The 16,690-nt window shown below is 40.9% G+C and overlaps 1 protein-coding gene across 1 annotated transcript in view; it reads right to left on the bottom strand.

Annotated features, from left to right (window-relative positions):
- The window catches only part of LOC103535325 (contactin-6), a 101,918-nt gene that overhangs the window by 34,062 nt on the left and 51,166 nt on the right, over positions 1-16,690 (bottom strand). Inside the window, exons 6-10 of the mRNA XM_008501372.2 lie at positions 16,206-16,308; positions 8,918-9,102; positions 6,214-6,350; positions 2,707-2,836; positions 1,661-1,811 (exon numbers count right to left, since the gene is read on the bottom strand). Coding sequence (XP_008499594.2) covers positions 1,661-1,811; positions 2,707-2,836; positions 6,214-6,350; positions 8,918-9,102; positions 16,206-16,308 — 706 coding nt within the window. The remainder of the gene's footprint in view (positions 1-1,660; positions 1,812-2,706; positions 2,837-6,213; positions 6,351-8,917; positions 9,103-16,205; positions 16,309-16,690) is intronic.

The raw sequence follows: 16,690 nt of genomic DNA, 5'->3' as shown, positions 1-16,690 counted from the left end.
ACTTTGCAATTTAATAATAAAAAAGCCTCATAAATTCTACTTTGCACCAGCAGACACTGTAATAATGTTTTGCACATGGAGAGTTTAAGCACTCTCTCCCTTTGCCTCACTGTAAATCCTCCTCCTTTTGTTTACTCCTGCTAAGCAGCAGAAGGCCTTCTGGGATGCTCCAAAAGTACAGTGTGCTTATAATTATTGTTAGTAAATTAATACAGAAGCACATGTAAATACTGCATGCAGTGTGTAAATATTTTTTTATGAGCAAATCAGATGGGGAATATCAGGATAGTACAACCTCAAGATCTAGGCTTAATTCAAGAGTTTAAATTGAAAGTTTTAACAGTGCTGTCCTTGTTCCTGCTCTCAATGTCAGAAAATTCAGAGATTTCTTGTGGCAAACCATACACTGAGCAACTTTTATACCTCCTGTAGGGACAGGCTAACAGGAATGAGCAGGCATTTTCCTTGAATAGACCACACGACCAAAATGAACAGAAAGATTTGACTGAACACAAGTTAGAAAAATGTTCTTCGTCATCAGTTTAGCAGTTAAACAGAAACTGAAACTGCCATGAGTGAAAGGGAGGGGGGAAATCATTGTAAAGTTCTCTGTGCCCTGGGACATGGATTGCTTATCAAAATTTTTCTGTTTCATTGTGGGTACCTGGGTGAAGTACTTCTCAGATTTGCACTTTCCTTCCCATGTATTTTATCAATTTACTTTCCCCTGTGTTGTACCTAACAGCAGGATGGGATGGGGGAATATTTGTGTCAGTTTCATAATGACGTTTTAATGCTTTCTAATTAAGTCTTATGCAACCCAAATAACCTCCTTGGACAACTGGTCCTGTGTGTAAAAACCTGGTGGTCAATTTCCAGGCTTTCTGAATTTCTGTTTTCAGTCTTTGAAAACAATGATGTGATAAAACAATGTTGCTGCTCTATTTGTGGATTGAAAGACACTCTCAGAACAATTACAGTTCTTAGACTCTGCTGCTTCTTTAATCCATCTGCATTTGTACATGGAAATATCATCAGAGCTGTGTAATGTGTACACTACTCACAACTTAAGCCAGTCAATTGCTTTGATTTTAATGCTTTATCATTTAATTGACGTCAGCATGTGGTAATGTAGATGGTCTGAGACATCAACAGACAAAACATCAGTAAAGACCATGCAACCCCATAGCAGCTGGGGAGGGAGTGTACCAGTTCACTGGTCCAGTGGCTAAACCCCGCCTAAACAGAAGAGACAGAGAATATGAAGGCTGATTTAGCTGTGGGTTATTGTACAACCTGTACAGCTGCAAAGCAATTATGCTGCAGCCTGGGGGTATATTATGCTTCCCTGAAGCCTCTGCTGATGTCTCCTGCACGAAGCTGATTCACTGAGGCTTGGTGTGTGGTAAACAGTCAGCTCTGAGAGTGAATTAACTGCTGATGAAGGCAAACGTATGGATCACACAACTACCCGCCTGCGTTCGCTCGGGCTTTGTTCTCAACCATCTTACATCTGCAGAACTGTGTGGCCATGCTAAAGACAAGCAGGCCTCTGGCATCAAAGTTTCCCTGTCAAAAGTAATCCAAACCCAGCTGCCTTTAAATGGTGATATTCAACCAGAGAACACCCACCAGTCCAGCAGCTGGTTTCTGACTGTACCTTTTGCTCTGGCGCAGAACTTCTGAGCCCTTCCTCCAGCTAATGACCGCCCGGGGAGAAGCGCTGGGGTTACAGCCAAGAGTAACTGCACCCCCAACTTGAATGACAGACAGTTTTTTCACAGGATTTTTGGAAAAATCGGGTGCTGCAGCTAAAGATAGAGAAGTGAGAAGAAAGAAGAACAGGGCAGTATGCAGCAGACAAGTTACTAAACAAATTTCCTAAGTTCTTCAGGTGACACAGGTGAATCTCATAATTACTTTGCTTTTGAGGTTTCTGCAAAAGTAGCAATAACAAACATGAAAAATGCACCTAAGCACCAAGGGATGCAATTAATTGCATCTTATTTATGCTATTTCTAAACTGGCTACCTAGAAACTGTCAATGCTGTCACTTTCTCAATGAAGAAAGGGGCTCTTTAGCAGAGCCACGTCAGCAGGATAAACATCATGCTGCTGATCCCAGCCATGTGGATTCACCTGCAGAGTTCTGAGCCCCCAGCTACAAGCACAGATTTTCAATGGCTTTCTGCTCATGTGGAAAGGTCTGTCCAGTAATGTATGAGATAATTCACTCTTGGAGAAGGAGAAAACACAGGACCTGTACAACAGGTTGGTTCTCTTCAAGTCTGTGTTTAACTGGGTTCCCTACTATTTGGCTGTTAAACAAACTTTGTATTTGGGTATCAGTACAAACACTATAGTACATAAAACCCCCACAATTTTATGTGTGTCTATGGTAATCCTTAATGAGATTATTTGCTTTTATGTACATATTATTTGTTTTTATCTACACGTTTGCCATATGCTCTTTGTTTATAGCTAAAATGATCTCTCCCACTTTCTGAGACTGATTTTTTAAAACTGCAGAGTCCCTATTAATAACTCATAGTACTAAGCAAGAAGCAGCACTCATATTGTAATGTGTGTGCAATAAAGAAAAGACCCCACAAGGAATTAGGATTTTCCTCCACATCTAATTTCAGGGGTTTTATAATGAGGGCCCTGTTATACTCAGTGCCTGTTTTTTTAGTGGCATTTACTCACCTATCACCCGCAACTCAGCACTGGCATAAATAGTGTTGTACTTGTTTTCTGCCACACACTGATAGAGGCCAGAGTCTGACATATTCAGCACAGGGATGATAAGAGTCCCATTTGCAATTTGAATTCTCTCCTGATAAAAGAAAAAAACCCAAACAAGCAAAAAACCAGTGAGAGATCTGATGATGGTACAATCCCAAAGTTTTCTGGTGCACCTGATGATAATTCTGAGTCAGAAATGTTCTTTTTTTGCGAGCAGTGTGAATGAATACATCAGAAACATGGCATACACCTCGATTATATGATGGTTATGTTTTCAGACCTTTTAGCTCTTCAGACTTTTTGAAAACTCCAGGCACATGTTGCCATTGCCTTGAGGAGGTTTGCCCAGATGTTCCAGCTGTGGCATCTTTCTCTGCACTGCTGGACTGTGAACCTGTGGGGATGCTTCACCCTGAGGCAGGCACAGGAGTAGCTACTACAGGGCAGGTACAGCTGCTCCACACTGGGAGCCTGGAGCATCTTCCATACAGCTCTGGAGGAGTAGCACCATGGCCCACCCCCCTCAGCTGGTTAAGATGAATCTGGTGATGATAACCTAAGATGATCAGAAAAGCTCCACAGGAGACAGAGGTGCTCAAATTATGGAAAAAATTCCAAGTGTCATCAGATCACAAGTCACAGATAATGATCCACTGAAAAGCTCTACTGGAAGCCAAGGTTCTCACATTCCTGTTGGGAAGCCACAGGCAGCTGTGCAGATCAGAGGGAGAGCAACCTCCTCATGGCTTCAATTTCTGTGCACACTCAGTTTTTTCACTGCAATTCTGCTGAAATAGGGGAAACTGCACAGTAGGGAAATTTGGACCAGAGTTTAGGTTTCGATGAAAAAAAAAAAAAGTAGTTTTATTTGTTCTATTTTGGTAAATAGAGGAAAGCCTGTTTCATGCTACGAGCATAACTTAGAGATAAGTATTTTGTGTTTTTACAATTACTAGCTTCCTGAGATGATAATATCTCCACTGCAAAGTGTAACAGTGAGAAGGAGAAGAGGACGTGTTCCTCAGAGCAGATCAGCATGGAGGAAATTCACAACAGGGAATATAAATTCCATCACCACATGCAAGTTTGAAACAACAGATCTTATTATGCTGCTCCTTTCCTCTGCAGCAGTAATGGGAGCACACCACTGGAGTATGCAGCACAGTTTTTGCTGAACACCTACAAGCACCTGAAATGGCTTTGTGAGCTGCTGAACACACAGAACCTGACTTGCTGAGTTGCCAGGGATGAGCCAGTTGCCCAGCCTGCTGCAGGGATTTATCTTTAAGGTGCTTGCAGAGGGAAGATGCTATGAGGCTCTGTTTCCTAATACTCTGGCTCTTCCTTGGAGATCTTCCAGCCAAGAACTGACCCAGCCCAACCTTGTTTAGCTTGGAAATGAGAGCACAGCCTGTGGTTGTATGGCTGGTGTATTGCAAACTAATTAACAGCATTACATTACTTACCCACTGTTAATTTTTTATTTTTTTCTTTGAGGCTCTCACTACAGATATCTTTGCATACTTAGTTGTACCTCCAGGCTGTTTGCTATCCTCTCAATACATTCTATTTTTACAAAGAGCCTTTAAATATAAAAGCCCCTTCTGAAGCAACACTTGTGTTTCACACAGTTGCTGAATTCTCCACCCTTTCTCTGGTGCCTCTGTTGAGCTACACAGACAAAGAGAAGAACAAAGCACACCATGTACACAAGCAGGAACAATGCAGGGATGACCAGCATTGTGGTGTGGTGGTGAGGGTGAAAGATTTGACAAAGAGCAGACAATATCCTCAGAATCAGCCCCGAGGTGGAAAGTGTCTGGAAGGTATTCTTCTTGTGATATTTCCAACAAGGAGGGTGCTGTGACAGACTGAATATTTTATTACACCTCCCTTGTACTTTCACCTCCAAACTATCCATTTTGTCCATTGAGCAATAACACTCAGCATTTTGTTGCCTGAAGTATTCCATTTACAGTACACTGTAAGTACTGTGAAAATGTTCGTTGAAAATGTGTCTGTAGAGTATTTTATTCTTTTTTATTGAAACCATGCAATTGAAAAGTGACATTCTAAATAGTGCTGCCTTTGAAGAGAGGGAAACCCGATAATCTCGCTTAGAAAGAGGTGACAATGAGTAGAACGATCAGGTTCAGAAAAATTGCAATCCAAGTAGATTCTGGAGAGCCTTCTCAGATGGTAGTTGAGCTGTTCAGTACTAATCCAACTGAAAATCATATGGAAGATTGGACCCCCCTCCAATTGCTTCAAATAAGTGCTTCTAAGTCAAGCAAGTGCTGCTACTGCAACCCAGCAGGTGCTAATTTGCCCCATATGTTTGAGAAATGACTTTGTATCTCTTCTTGCAAGACAGAAATTATTCACAGCACTGTTTTTTCCAGTCAAGTAAGAATGCATTACAGCTCAGCCATACCATTTTATGCCCAACAGTGCTGAAGAGATGCTTAAGAAAAAGGAAATCTTGGCCTCAGCAGAATGCAAATGCAGCAAGGAGTCTCTTTTGCCATGAAACTCACTCTCCATGAGGTCACCAACTGATGTGCCAGAGCTTGGCCAGCTTGGTCACCACAACAGTATAATTATATTGCATGGAAAGAGACAAAGCAGGGGTCTCAAGGACCTGTTTATGTAAGTATCTGATTGGGTTTCTTAAATGCTTGAGTTCCAATTTACTTCCACTTTTCTTTCCATTTGGTCCTTCTTTTTCCTGTAGGTGGGTTTTCCCTCTTATTCACCTTTCCCTTAGAACTTTGTATCCTTCTCTTTCTTCAATTATTCCTCTAAATAGTGCTAGAAAAGCCTTAACCTCAATATCAGCTGATCTTCACAGCTGACTGATCAATTTATTTAAAGGATTAACATAGCATAAGAATAACCATATTGCCCAAGACCAAAAGTCCATCCAGCCTGTGGGTTGCAAACAGAAACAGAAGTGGAAGCTCACTTGCTGATCACTTTGCTGTGTCAGCCCTGACTGAATGCTCTTCCACAGTCAGTCAGTTGGCATCCTTACAGCTTCCCAAATTGCAGATTCTATCTACAAATCTATCTTGTGTTTCTGGACAGCCCCTTGTTTCCCTAACTGTAATTTTTTTTTTTTTTTCTTAAACTAAACCATACCCACGGCCATATCTCGTTGCAATCAATTGCTCTGAAAGATAAATACATGAAGAAATTGGGTGTATCTGTAACTGTATGTACATCTGTATGTACATATGTACAATCTGTATCTGTATCTGTGAGTACAAACTGGCCATGCCACAGAGTTTCAAGATGAACTTCAGGAACAAAGGTTTTGTGTTACAAAGAGTTGCTGCTATTATGCTTCTTTTGGTAGGTTAAGCTTTCATCGTATTTCTGAAAGAAGATAGTGTGCTGTAAAATGAATGTCATGACTAAAACAAAGACAAGATGAGTAAAAAGCAACCTAGATGAGAGGACCCTTACCTCTGATGTGAGTGCCTGGCCATTCTTTAACCAGCTGTAGGAAGGGCTTGGTTTCCCTTTAGCCTTGCATTCCCAAACTAAGCTGTCATAGAGAGACAGAAAGGCATTTTGGATTTTTTTATCCCATTCCAGTAGTGCTGAAAAGAATACACAAAACCATTTTAAGCAGGAGAAAAATAACAAAAATCACTGTTGTTATCACCCTTCTGTTTCACACACATATCTGAGTGGATGGGATGGGGCTGTGGGTTCTTTGTAATGTACAAGATGAACACAATTCACAAGCAATTATGAGATAGAATATCAACTTCTGACCACCCGTGGCACAGGGACATAAAATCCACAAAAGCAGCATTTGCAGAGAAACAAACCACGAGCTCTGCAAACATCCTGCCACGCACGGCGGGGCTGAGGGGAGCAGGATGGACCTTGTGGCAGTCTGACGGGATGGTTTATACACGTAAGGAAATAGGAAAGCTTGGGAGAACAAGCAACACCCGCCTCATTTCGGGAAAGACCAAGGCCAGAGACGAGGTGAGCAGAGCCGCCTCAGGAGCCCTCATGAGGCACCGCAGCCCTCACACCGCCGCCTCCCGCACGTACACACCCCCGCGCGCCCACCCCAGAGGCGGGAAAAAGGGGGTGGGACAGCAGGTCAACGGACAGATCCGGCAGCCAATGGGGAAGCTCGGCTCAGGCGAAGCCGCGATTACAACCAATAGGAAGCGGCCGTACATGCGGAGCGCGATTCTCCTCAGAGCGGAGGGAGCGCAGTTCTCCTCAGAGGACAGGGAGCGCGGTGCGGAGCGCTCCTCATGGCTGTGGGACGGCACCCCCGGGGAACAGCCGCCTCTTGGTGCGAGTTATTCTTCTGGATACATCCCTGAGATCACTCTCACCCCCCCTTTTGGGTGATTTGATTTTTCTAGGTACCTCTGAGCGGGATATGTTTTCCTATTTGTGGTTGTGTGCGTGCACCGTGTGGGTCATCTTTCAAAAAAGAACTCTGAGGGGAAACTTAGGAATTCTTAACTAAAGGTGTATAACAATGCATTCCTGCCTGCCAGCCAGCCCTGTGGGTCACTTTGGTGTGGAGAACTGTAGTCTCCATACATCTATAAAGGACTTATATGCATATACATCTAGTTCCTAGCTGTATTCTAGGAAGAGATTCGTTACCCTTTGAGAGCAGAAGAACAAGCTGGTGAAATGTCTCCTGCCTACAAAATATGACCCAGTGGGTAGCTCATGACTGCCCCAACAAAATGCTTTGAGGTTGTCCAACACTAGATTAATACAGCGCCAATGAGAGGCTTCCCATGATGGGAAAGCACCTCAGATACAGCTCACCATGCTTGAAGTAATTGTAATGAATATATTATTTTCTTATTGCTTTCAGAGCCTAAGACACAGCTCACACACAAAGGTGTGGGTATCAAACAACAGGCATCACACAGAAAGCAGCAGTGTCCAGGAAAAAAACCCAATTTCCTGGAGCCTGCAGAGTGAAAATGCTGCAGAAGCTTCATGAGTGTTGTTTATGTATTTCACCATGAGCAGATACTAGTTCATTTACAAAGCACATATAATAAGTGCATTATTTCAGACTGTATTAATTGATCATAATTTGGTAATTGCCTGTGCTGCTATCAATCATGTCCAGGTAAATCTACGGAACTTAATTTTAATTAACTGCTTGATTGATGTTCTGCAAAAATTAAGTGAGCAATGAGAACGAAAATAACCCCCTAAAAGCAAAAAATAATTAAATATTCAAAACAGCAGCGCCTGCTCTGTTCCTGGCATATATCTGATCTTAGCCATGGCTCCAGGAGACTGGTAGCTTATCAGCAAAGTCTGCATCTCTTCCATAGAAGAGAGTTTTACTATAAGTAAAAATACTTACCAGGATCATCTCAGCAGATGTTAATTGTGGGCTCAGTCTGTCTTTTATTTTATTCATACTGTTTTTTGTTTTGTTTTTCCTCCTCTTTTGAGAGGTTTATGATGTAAAGAAAGGACCTCACTTCTTACATCAAAATATGTTTCTTTCCCTGAGCATTAACAATGGGGCTGAAGAGCACATAATTCACCTTGGCTGTGAGGGTCACACCTCAGGTGTGAGCTCTGTCACAGGAAATTCATGTATGTGGAAAAGCAGAACAGTTTCACAGAAATATTACTCTCTACGTTTAGATAAGGAGGGGAGAGGCAGTGAAATGGGTTTCCCTTGCTTTGCCCTTCTCTGTTTATGGAGCAATACAGTTCAGCTAGAACAGGAGGTGAAATAATCTTATGCTCACATGAACCAAAACCTCATGAATCCTTCCCTGATCTGCAGCTGGGGCAATACAGTTTTATGCTGCTGTGAGCTATTGCAAGTAAATCTTTTTGCCTGCCCTTATTGTTTCATGTAAACGTACCAGGGATTTTTCTTCTGCCTTGCATTAACCTTTACAACTTCATCATGGCACAGCCCACATTTTCAATCTGAGCTTTAATGCAAAATATCTTTATTTGCTGGGGATGTGATTCAGTGAAGGTCACTGCAGATCTCCAATCATTTTTTAATCAGCTTAACCTGAACTACACTTCACATCTCTAGTAAGAGGCTAATAGACTTAATCTACCAAACAGATCTGAGCACCATCATACTCTAAAAAAATAAAAAAAAAAAAGTGAAGAAATTAGTCAATCTGCTTACCATAGACAAATAATTGACCTCTTGCAATGTTTCTTCCTCGAATGTTTCCTGCAATGCACTCATAAGAGCCTTCATCTTCTTGCTGAACATCTGGGATTTCAAGAACTCCTTTGGTTTTGTTTTGTTCAATTTTCTTTGCCAATGAGTTTCCATCAGACCTCTTCCAACTAATACTAGGGACAGGACTAAATAATAATATTTCATTAGAGAAAATGAGAACATTCATTGTGGTAGAGAAAAGAGAATGTGAAATCCTTTCATGAGAGTAAGAATATTAAAAAAAAAAATTCTGTTTCTACGCATGACATGCAGAGGTTCATAGCTCTGAGATTTTGTAACCTGTCTGGTTTGTTTAGATGCACAAGTCCAATTGTGAGATGAAATCCTCAATCAATTCTATGATTGCTTCTTAGGCCAATTGGGCTTTTCCTCACAGTAACTATTAGGGCTCAAACCTGCTTTTAAACACGGTGTCTCTAAAGGAATTACTTTGGAAGCCCAAATAAGTACACTATAGAAGCACTGAACTATTAACTGACTTTCAGAGCAAACAAATTCCATGGAGCATTATAGGCATTTTCATACCTCAAAATGGGGAATTGGAGAAGAATTTGCAAGACATAAAAGTATCAATAAATATAGGTATTTAAAAAAAAATGGGAGCAAAGGTAGAGGAGAACAAACAATTGAGCAAGGAAATTGAAATCATGAGGCAGTGAGGGTGAATGGAAATAAAGACAAAACCCAGTATTTCTTGTTTCATGTTTTCGAAACGTAGTTTTCATTTGGATCAATTTATTCTGAATGATTAAAAATTTGAAGCATGAAGGTGGCTATAAATACTACTTAGGTTTCTGGTAATATCACCAATCAGACAAGCCTGACTTTCATGATCTATTATGCCACCAAAACACTTTGAACTATTAATAGCCTTGGATTTCACAGTTGCTTTTTCTGCTCCTGCAAACTAAAGTAAGCTGCTTTCCCTAAGCAAGTACCTTTTGAACAGCTTTATACAAAGGCTTTGGCTAAAGGTTGAGTGTTCCATTGGAAGCAACATCAACAGCACTCAGTAATGAACTTGAAAACTTTCCTTTCATGGAAATTCAAAGTGCACATTGCCCTTGTTTGCCAGTCCCCAAGGTCTCTGCCCGGCAGTGCTGACTTACAAAGTATTTATTCCTTTTTAGCAGAGCCTCGAAGTGCTCACACCTTGAAAACTGAAATCTTATTACTCTATTTGTCATTTGGGTTCAAGACCCATGTGAGTTGTTTAAATTCCAAAATGTTTTTGAACAACAGTAGTTGTCATCACCACCTTTATTAATTGCCCTTCACTAGGATACCAGCACCCACTTCAGGCACAAACTTAGTGCTGATCCTTACGAGGCACTTGGAAAGGGCTTGGATTTTTCCCAAGTGCACCAGTTGGTCTGTGAAAAGGTGTTCTCTCCTCCACAAACCTTGCGTGAAATTTATGCAGAACTTCCTGTAAACTGAGGTGCTTTTAGTTAAGAGAACTGCAGCTCTGGTGCAGAATTGGTCTGTCCAACAACTGCTGTGCTCTAGGCAGGAAAACAGCCAGAGGTATTTTGCAGTCTTGTAGTAGATTGATACAGACTGTTGACAACACGAAGGAGAGCGTGGCTGGCTTTCAAAGTGCTGCTGCATATTAAGCAGTGGGTGAACTGCTACTGTCTAACAGAAGCGTGCAGTGCCTTGAATGCCAGAAGCATTTAACTACTTACTTTAAAGGCATCTCTTCTGAATTATTTGTTTGGTAAAAGAGATTAAAGGAAACTTAGCAGCCATATGGGAGAAGGAATACAACAATTAGATGCGTTCACTCATGCTCTGCCACCTGAAGGTGCTACATTTAAATATTTCCTATTCTATTAGCCATTTGCTTTCTTAGTACTGACTATTCATGAGGAAAGTCTGCACTGACACCAAGGCCAGAGGCAGGGCTCTGTGGAAAAAGGCCCCTTCTGTCAACTTGTCAAGTCAAGTTTACCAAGCTTTGAGCTGAAGTCGCTGTCCTGTTTTCCTTTTCCACACCACATCCTTATAATGACATCCTTGGGGATGTTTCAAGGCAAACTCACCTCCTTTCTGGCCAAACACAAGAGCATATGAAAGGCACTCCCTCCAATGTTAGCTGGAGCAGGAGGACACGAAAGCCTCAGAGCATGGTTCATCAACTTGGCTGCATTTAAACGTGTAACCACAATAAATAGTTAACAGCACTTTGTTCTCCTGCCAGGGAGTCTTGCACTGAGTGGCCTAGTTTTATCAGCAGAGGGAATTCACTTGTCAGGACAGCAGCTCCTCATCAGCCTGAGCTCTGTGTTAAGTGAGCAGACTGGAGGAGGATCTGTAGCCAAGCTGTGAGCCATCAGCCATAGCAAGGACCTTTGTTAGCACAGCAGCTTGAGAAGATCTGGATTTCTTCACTGACTTTGCTGAGTCCCCATTAGCAAAGGTTTTCCAGCATCTTCAGTCACTGGACTCCAGTGAAGGCAGGGTTTTTTTGGCTGGTTTCACCTTCTGGTGTTAGTGTGCACTTTTATAGCCAAATCTCTTAAGTCACATCAAACACTCTCAAGGTAAAAGCCCCTGAATTTAAAATTTGCTTTAAATTGCTTCTTGTAATCTATTTTACAAGATGATGCTTTTAGAAGTGAAAACATCCTTTAGATGTAGGTAAATGTTTGCAAACCTTAGTTAAATAAATATTGCTTTGTGTATTTTTGAAGGATTATCTTGGCATTATGTTGAAGGCCAATATCTGACATGGCTACAGACCACTGCAACTGGTGAGCCTTTTGAATTAAAGTCACTACCAATAACCAGATTAAAATATAACTTCTTAGGGCTACAAAGTTTTGGAATATATAAAGAAACAATGAGCACACTTTCAAATTTATTAAGCTTCACAAAGTCTTGCTTTCACCTGAGTAAATAAGAAAACAGTGCATAAATATGAGTGTCTCTGATCATAAATCTGCAGTTTATTTGAAACCTTCAGAGAATCTAGGAGTTCTAATTTAATTTATATTCTACCATACAGACAGCAGAATCACAAAACCATAAGTTAACTCAGAAAGAAAAGGCAATGGAAAATATTTTTGGGTTGGCGACAAGTCTTGTCACCCTGAACATGGAATTAATTTGTCTGCAGCATCACAGCCCACACTGAGATGAAGGTTCCACCTTTCTGCAGCAAAGCCTCAGCAACCAGATGATGCATTGCATCTGTGCCTCATCTTTTCTCCTATGCATCTGAGGGCACTTCACAATAACATTAAATCTAAAGCTTTGGTAATGAAGACCATGCCTAGTTAAACAAATGAGACAAAGCTGAGGCTTGCAAGCTGCTATGGTGTCTGCATCAACTGCTGACACAAGGAAGAATGAGGATCCAAGGGGTATTATAATTAAAGCACTCAGGTTTCTAATCATCCTGATGTAGTACTTGGGAAACAGCAAAGCTTGTGAAACCTGGTGTTGTCTCTCATTCTCCTGTGGTCACAAGCCACTCAACTAATGTAGGAGAGGATCTTCCAGAGCTGCCTGCTCATCCCTTAAAGTACAAATCTTAAGGCATCAGCTCTCTCCAGAATGTGGGCTGAAAATAGCAAACTTCACTTGTGGTGGCAGCAGTCATTCATATACATATGATTTTTAAAATCCCATAATTCATCCTTTTACAGCCTCCTACATAAACTCCTTGGGAATACACCAGAATAGCCAAATAATGAAGTGAAGCCTGGCATTTTTTATGGAAGTTTAGCAATGATGGTTATTTAGGACCCCCTTGTAGCTGTGTGATTATCTGCTTATACTAACAGCCTCTAGAAAAACCCTTCCCTGAATAAATTTGCAGGAATATGCTAGATCCTCCCATTTTGGGTTGAGAGAAACTCTGGTTTCTGTTACTCACACATGCTTTGTGCAACCTCAGCTGGCAATAGCCCATCTGCAGCCATTCTGACCAGGTTATTTTTAAAAAAATGTTTAATAAATGTGTGCAGACATGGACACTACTGTGCTTATTTTTATTCCAGAAATTATTCTTATTTGAGGAACAAAAAAGTTATTTTAGAAGAAATCTAGAGAAAGAAGCACAATAGCTCCATTGAACATAACTCTTACCATGGTACTCGATCCCCTCACAGACAGTGAGCAATAATTTAGATATATGGCATGATTAATACAGCTTGACCCAAAACATGGCTTTTAATACTGGCATAGTATTAATACTGTCAGCACAATGAATATTAGTGCAGAATACAGAGCCTCATCTCTTCTATTAAATTGCCACAGGCTGCAGTATTTGAAAGAGTCAAGCTACTTTTTCATATCTGTTTTCTCTCTCCTAAAGAATTAAGTGTAAGGTGTGTATTTTTGCCTGTTTAGATTCCCCATGCCAACCATCAGATAACTGCCTGCTATTTATATCCCTTGTTACCCAACTGTATTTCCTTTAAACTTCCTTTACTTTTCAAGGTCTTATCTTCTGTTCATCGTCTGAACAGAATGGCATTCAGAGTCAAGACCTGGCTGATGCCTTTGTGTCCTCCCAGGCATAAACAGTGACTCTTTAACCCCCTTATATTTTCCTCAAAATAAACAGGAATTTATGTCTGGATTAGAAGACCATTTGTGAGTCAGTCAGGGTATTTTCATGTGAAATGCAAAAACAGAACTTAGAGCTACACAGAATAAACCTGCCTTGGGGTGTCCCAGAGCCTGGGCGGAGCACTGCTTAGGTGGCTTTGAGTTCCCCCAGGTAAAAAAGCATCTTAGAAAAACTCAGCCCCATGTCTGGCCTCTTGTACTCAGCCTTTTAAATGTGGAAGTGCTTTTTGAGCAAGCTCCAATAGGTATGATTTGCTGTTCTGTGTAGAGAAGAGATGCTATTTCTCTAAATACCATGAAAGTACTTTCATTTTAAGACTTTTGGAAACCAAAACCCCAGCAGGTTGCCTGTAATCTGCCTTCGATGGGAAAGATTTCTGTTATTCATAGCACAGAGGTGGGAGCAGCTGACAGCATTGTCTGAACCAGTGGACTAACAGTATGAATATAGAAAATTATGGATAATGGGAAAGCAGTTCTGAAATCCAAGAGAGATAATAACTGTTAGTGCCTGCAGTAGATCAGAGGCATAGCTCAACAAACGTTGAACAGAATTGATTTTAACATAAACAGAAAATAGTAGAGGCTAGAGTTTTAGTGGAATTTAGGCATCTAAAGGTGCAGATGGTCACACTGCTGCATTTATGTGTACCTAACTACAATTGTAAACAGCTGGAGGTAGGAAACTCTGAGCTTTTAACAATACCACTAATCACTTACATACCTTTAGAAATCTGGCCTTCTCTAGCAAGTTAAGAGTATTTCACCTGCAATCTGTTTCTCTTGCTTTATTCACCTATAAACACCAGCTCTGAAAGAAAGCTTTTTCACTGATGGACACATTAGTGAAAGTGTGGTTCAAGGCTCTGTTCAGAAAGAAAAAAGCAGACTGAAAACAGTTCAGTTCTGTATGAGTCTCAATCCATCAAAAAGAAAATCTAGAGACAAGAAATTCTTCAGCGATGCCACTAAGGAGCCTTTACTCACAAACAGCACCTCTCACATACACGAGACTAGATGCACATTAACAGTATGATATGAAAAAACTGAAAAATTGATTTCTGCCCCCAGATCACTCATATTTACACAGAATAAAACCAGGCAAGTATGGCAGCACTGGTTACAGCTGCAGTCCTGTAGAAGAAAACCTGTATTAAGCAGCCATTCCATTTTCTAAGCACAACATAAGCAGTACTGTGCTTGCTGAAGTATTTCATGATCACTCTGTCCTTTCCATCTACCTCTTCCTGTCCTCAAGATGTTCTTAGAATGGTGAAACCTCTGTGGCACATTAGCATAACCCCTCTTTACCCCTTCAGTAAGAGAGCACTGGTTTGTGCAGATCATTTACTCTGTTTTTTAAATGCTTTTCTGCAGTCAATACATCATTGTCAAATGCTCTCCATGCAACAGATGGAAATATGAAATGACAACTTGAAATGTAAAGACTGCACTGACTCACACACAATTAAGGAGGTATTTAAAGAGAAGTAGCTTGACAGTATTTAGAAAGGAAAATCAGCTTTAAGCAGGGGTGTTTCAGTCTGCTTCTCGTTTTGGGGCAATAAAAAAAAAAAAGCATATGCCTTTGAATACTGCTCTGTAGAAATATTTTTCATTCTTAAATAAAAATTAGCCCTAAGATTAGTTTATATAAAAATCTCATCTGAAAAGGAGGGCATTTCCTGTCTTATTAACTTTTTATTTCTTTTATTTTTTTCTACTTCCCACTGTAGCTTCCAGAGGAACATTTGATTAATTTCTGCTGTCTGCAAGTCAGGCTTTTAACCTCTGGGAAAGCTCTAAACACTTTAAAAGCTTACAGCCTTAAAACAGATTGTCAAAGTGAACTTAAACTAAATAGAGGTCAACAATCGAAGGTTATTTTAGCTTTTCCAGGGAAAATAAATGCTCATTGGAAAGACTAGATTGAGTAGGCTGGTTACACTTATTCAGTTAACCATCTGCTCTTTGAATACAGAGCATCTCTTGCTGTTTGAGTGCACTCCTACTTCTGTAAACAAATAAAACAGTGGACTCAGATGAGGAAAAATAAAGGCTACCCCAAGCCTTACTGATTTTAGCAGGACAGGCTGCTGCTAGGGCTTCCCAGGCCTCCTCAGCAGCACTTTGGGGAAGAAGGTGCCAAGACCCATGTCAGTCTATTGGATCCACTGTAGACAGCCTATGTGCCCTTGAAGTACAGCCTGTTTCCCCAGGTTTCCTTCTTAACAATGATGCTTTGAAAAAAACATTACTTTTAGGTGCTGATCAGATGCAAACATGGAGTTACACTGAATGTTGTAACCTGAAGTCAGGACTTACCTTAGAGTTAAAACTACTCTCATGGAATAAAGTCTTTGCTCTGGTTTTCCCTCCCCCTGCCCCATCCTTTCCCTTCCCTGCTTCAAGCTGCAACCAAGTGAGTTTCAGTTACAGCATAATTTTCTTTCTGATTTCCTTGGGAACACGTTGCACAGAAGCAATCAAACCAAGATGATGTTAAAACCAGGAAGTTTTACAAATTTACATTCTGGCCAAAAAAAAAACAACCCCAACCTTCTGTGCGAATTAGAAAGAACCATCAACTCACACTGTAGGGCAGTGTTAGGACCCACACTTTAATAAAAGACAAAAAAAATCTTACTTTCCAAGGGCAAAGCATTCCAGTCTAACAGATGAGCCTTTCTCTGCATATGTTGTTTCTGGAAAACGTACTTCAATCTTTGGTTCATACTCCCCCATCACACCTGTTGAACATCAAAACAGCTAGCACTCCAGTTGAGCCTCAGACCTGTCTAGTACAACAGAATTTCAGTGTAAAAAGGTGGCATTAATAATGTTAAAGCCTTCTGTTCCACCCATGGCAACCAACACATGAGGTCTGTGCAGCAGACTCAGCCTCCTGGGTGAAATTCAAGGCTGCGCTGAAAGCTTATGTGAAATCTTCACAACCTGTGCATTCAGGAGCTGCAGAGTGTGGCCTTAGACAAGTTCTGCATGTGGAAGTATGTTGTGCATTGAAGTTTTCAGATAATTTAGGGTTCATACCTCCTGTCAATGCCTTGAAATTGGTAATTTCACAGGATACTGAATAGATTCTGGGTGCAAGAGAGAATTACAGGACTCTGT

The sequence above is a fragment of the Calypte anna genome, chromosome 12 (genome assembly GCF_003957555.1).
Source record: "Calypte anna isolate BGI_N300 chromosome 12, bCalAnn1_v1.p, whole genome shotgun sequence".
NCBI lineage: Eukaryota > Metazoa > Chordata > Aves > Apodiformes > Trochilidae > Calypte > Calypte anna.
Note: the sequence above shows the minus strand (reverse complement) of the source record. Positions and strands in the feature narration are given on the sequence as shown.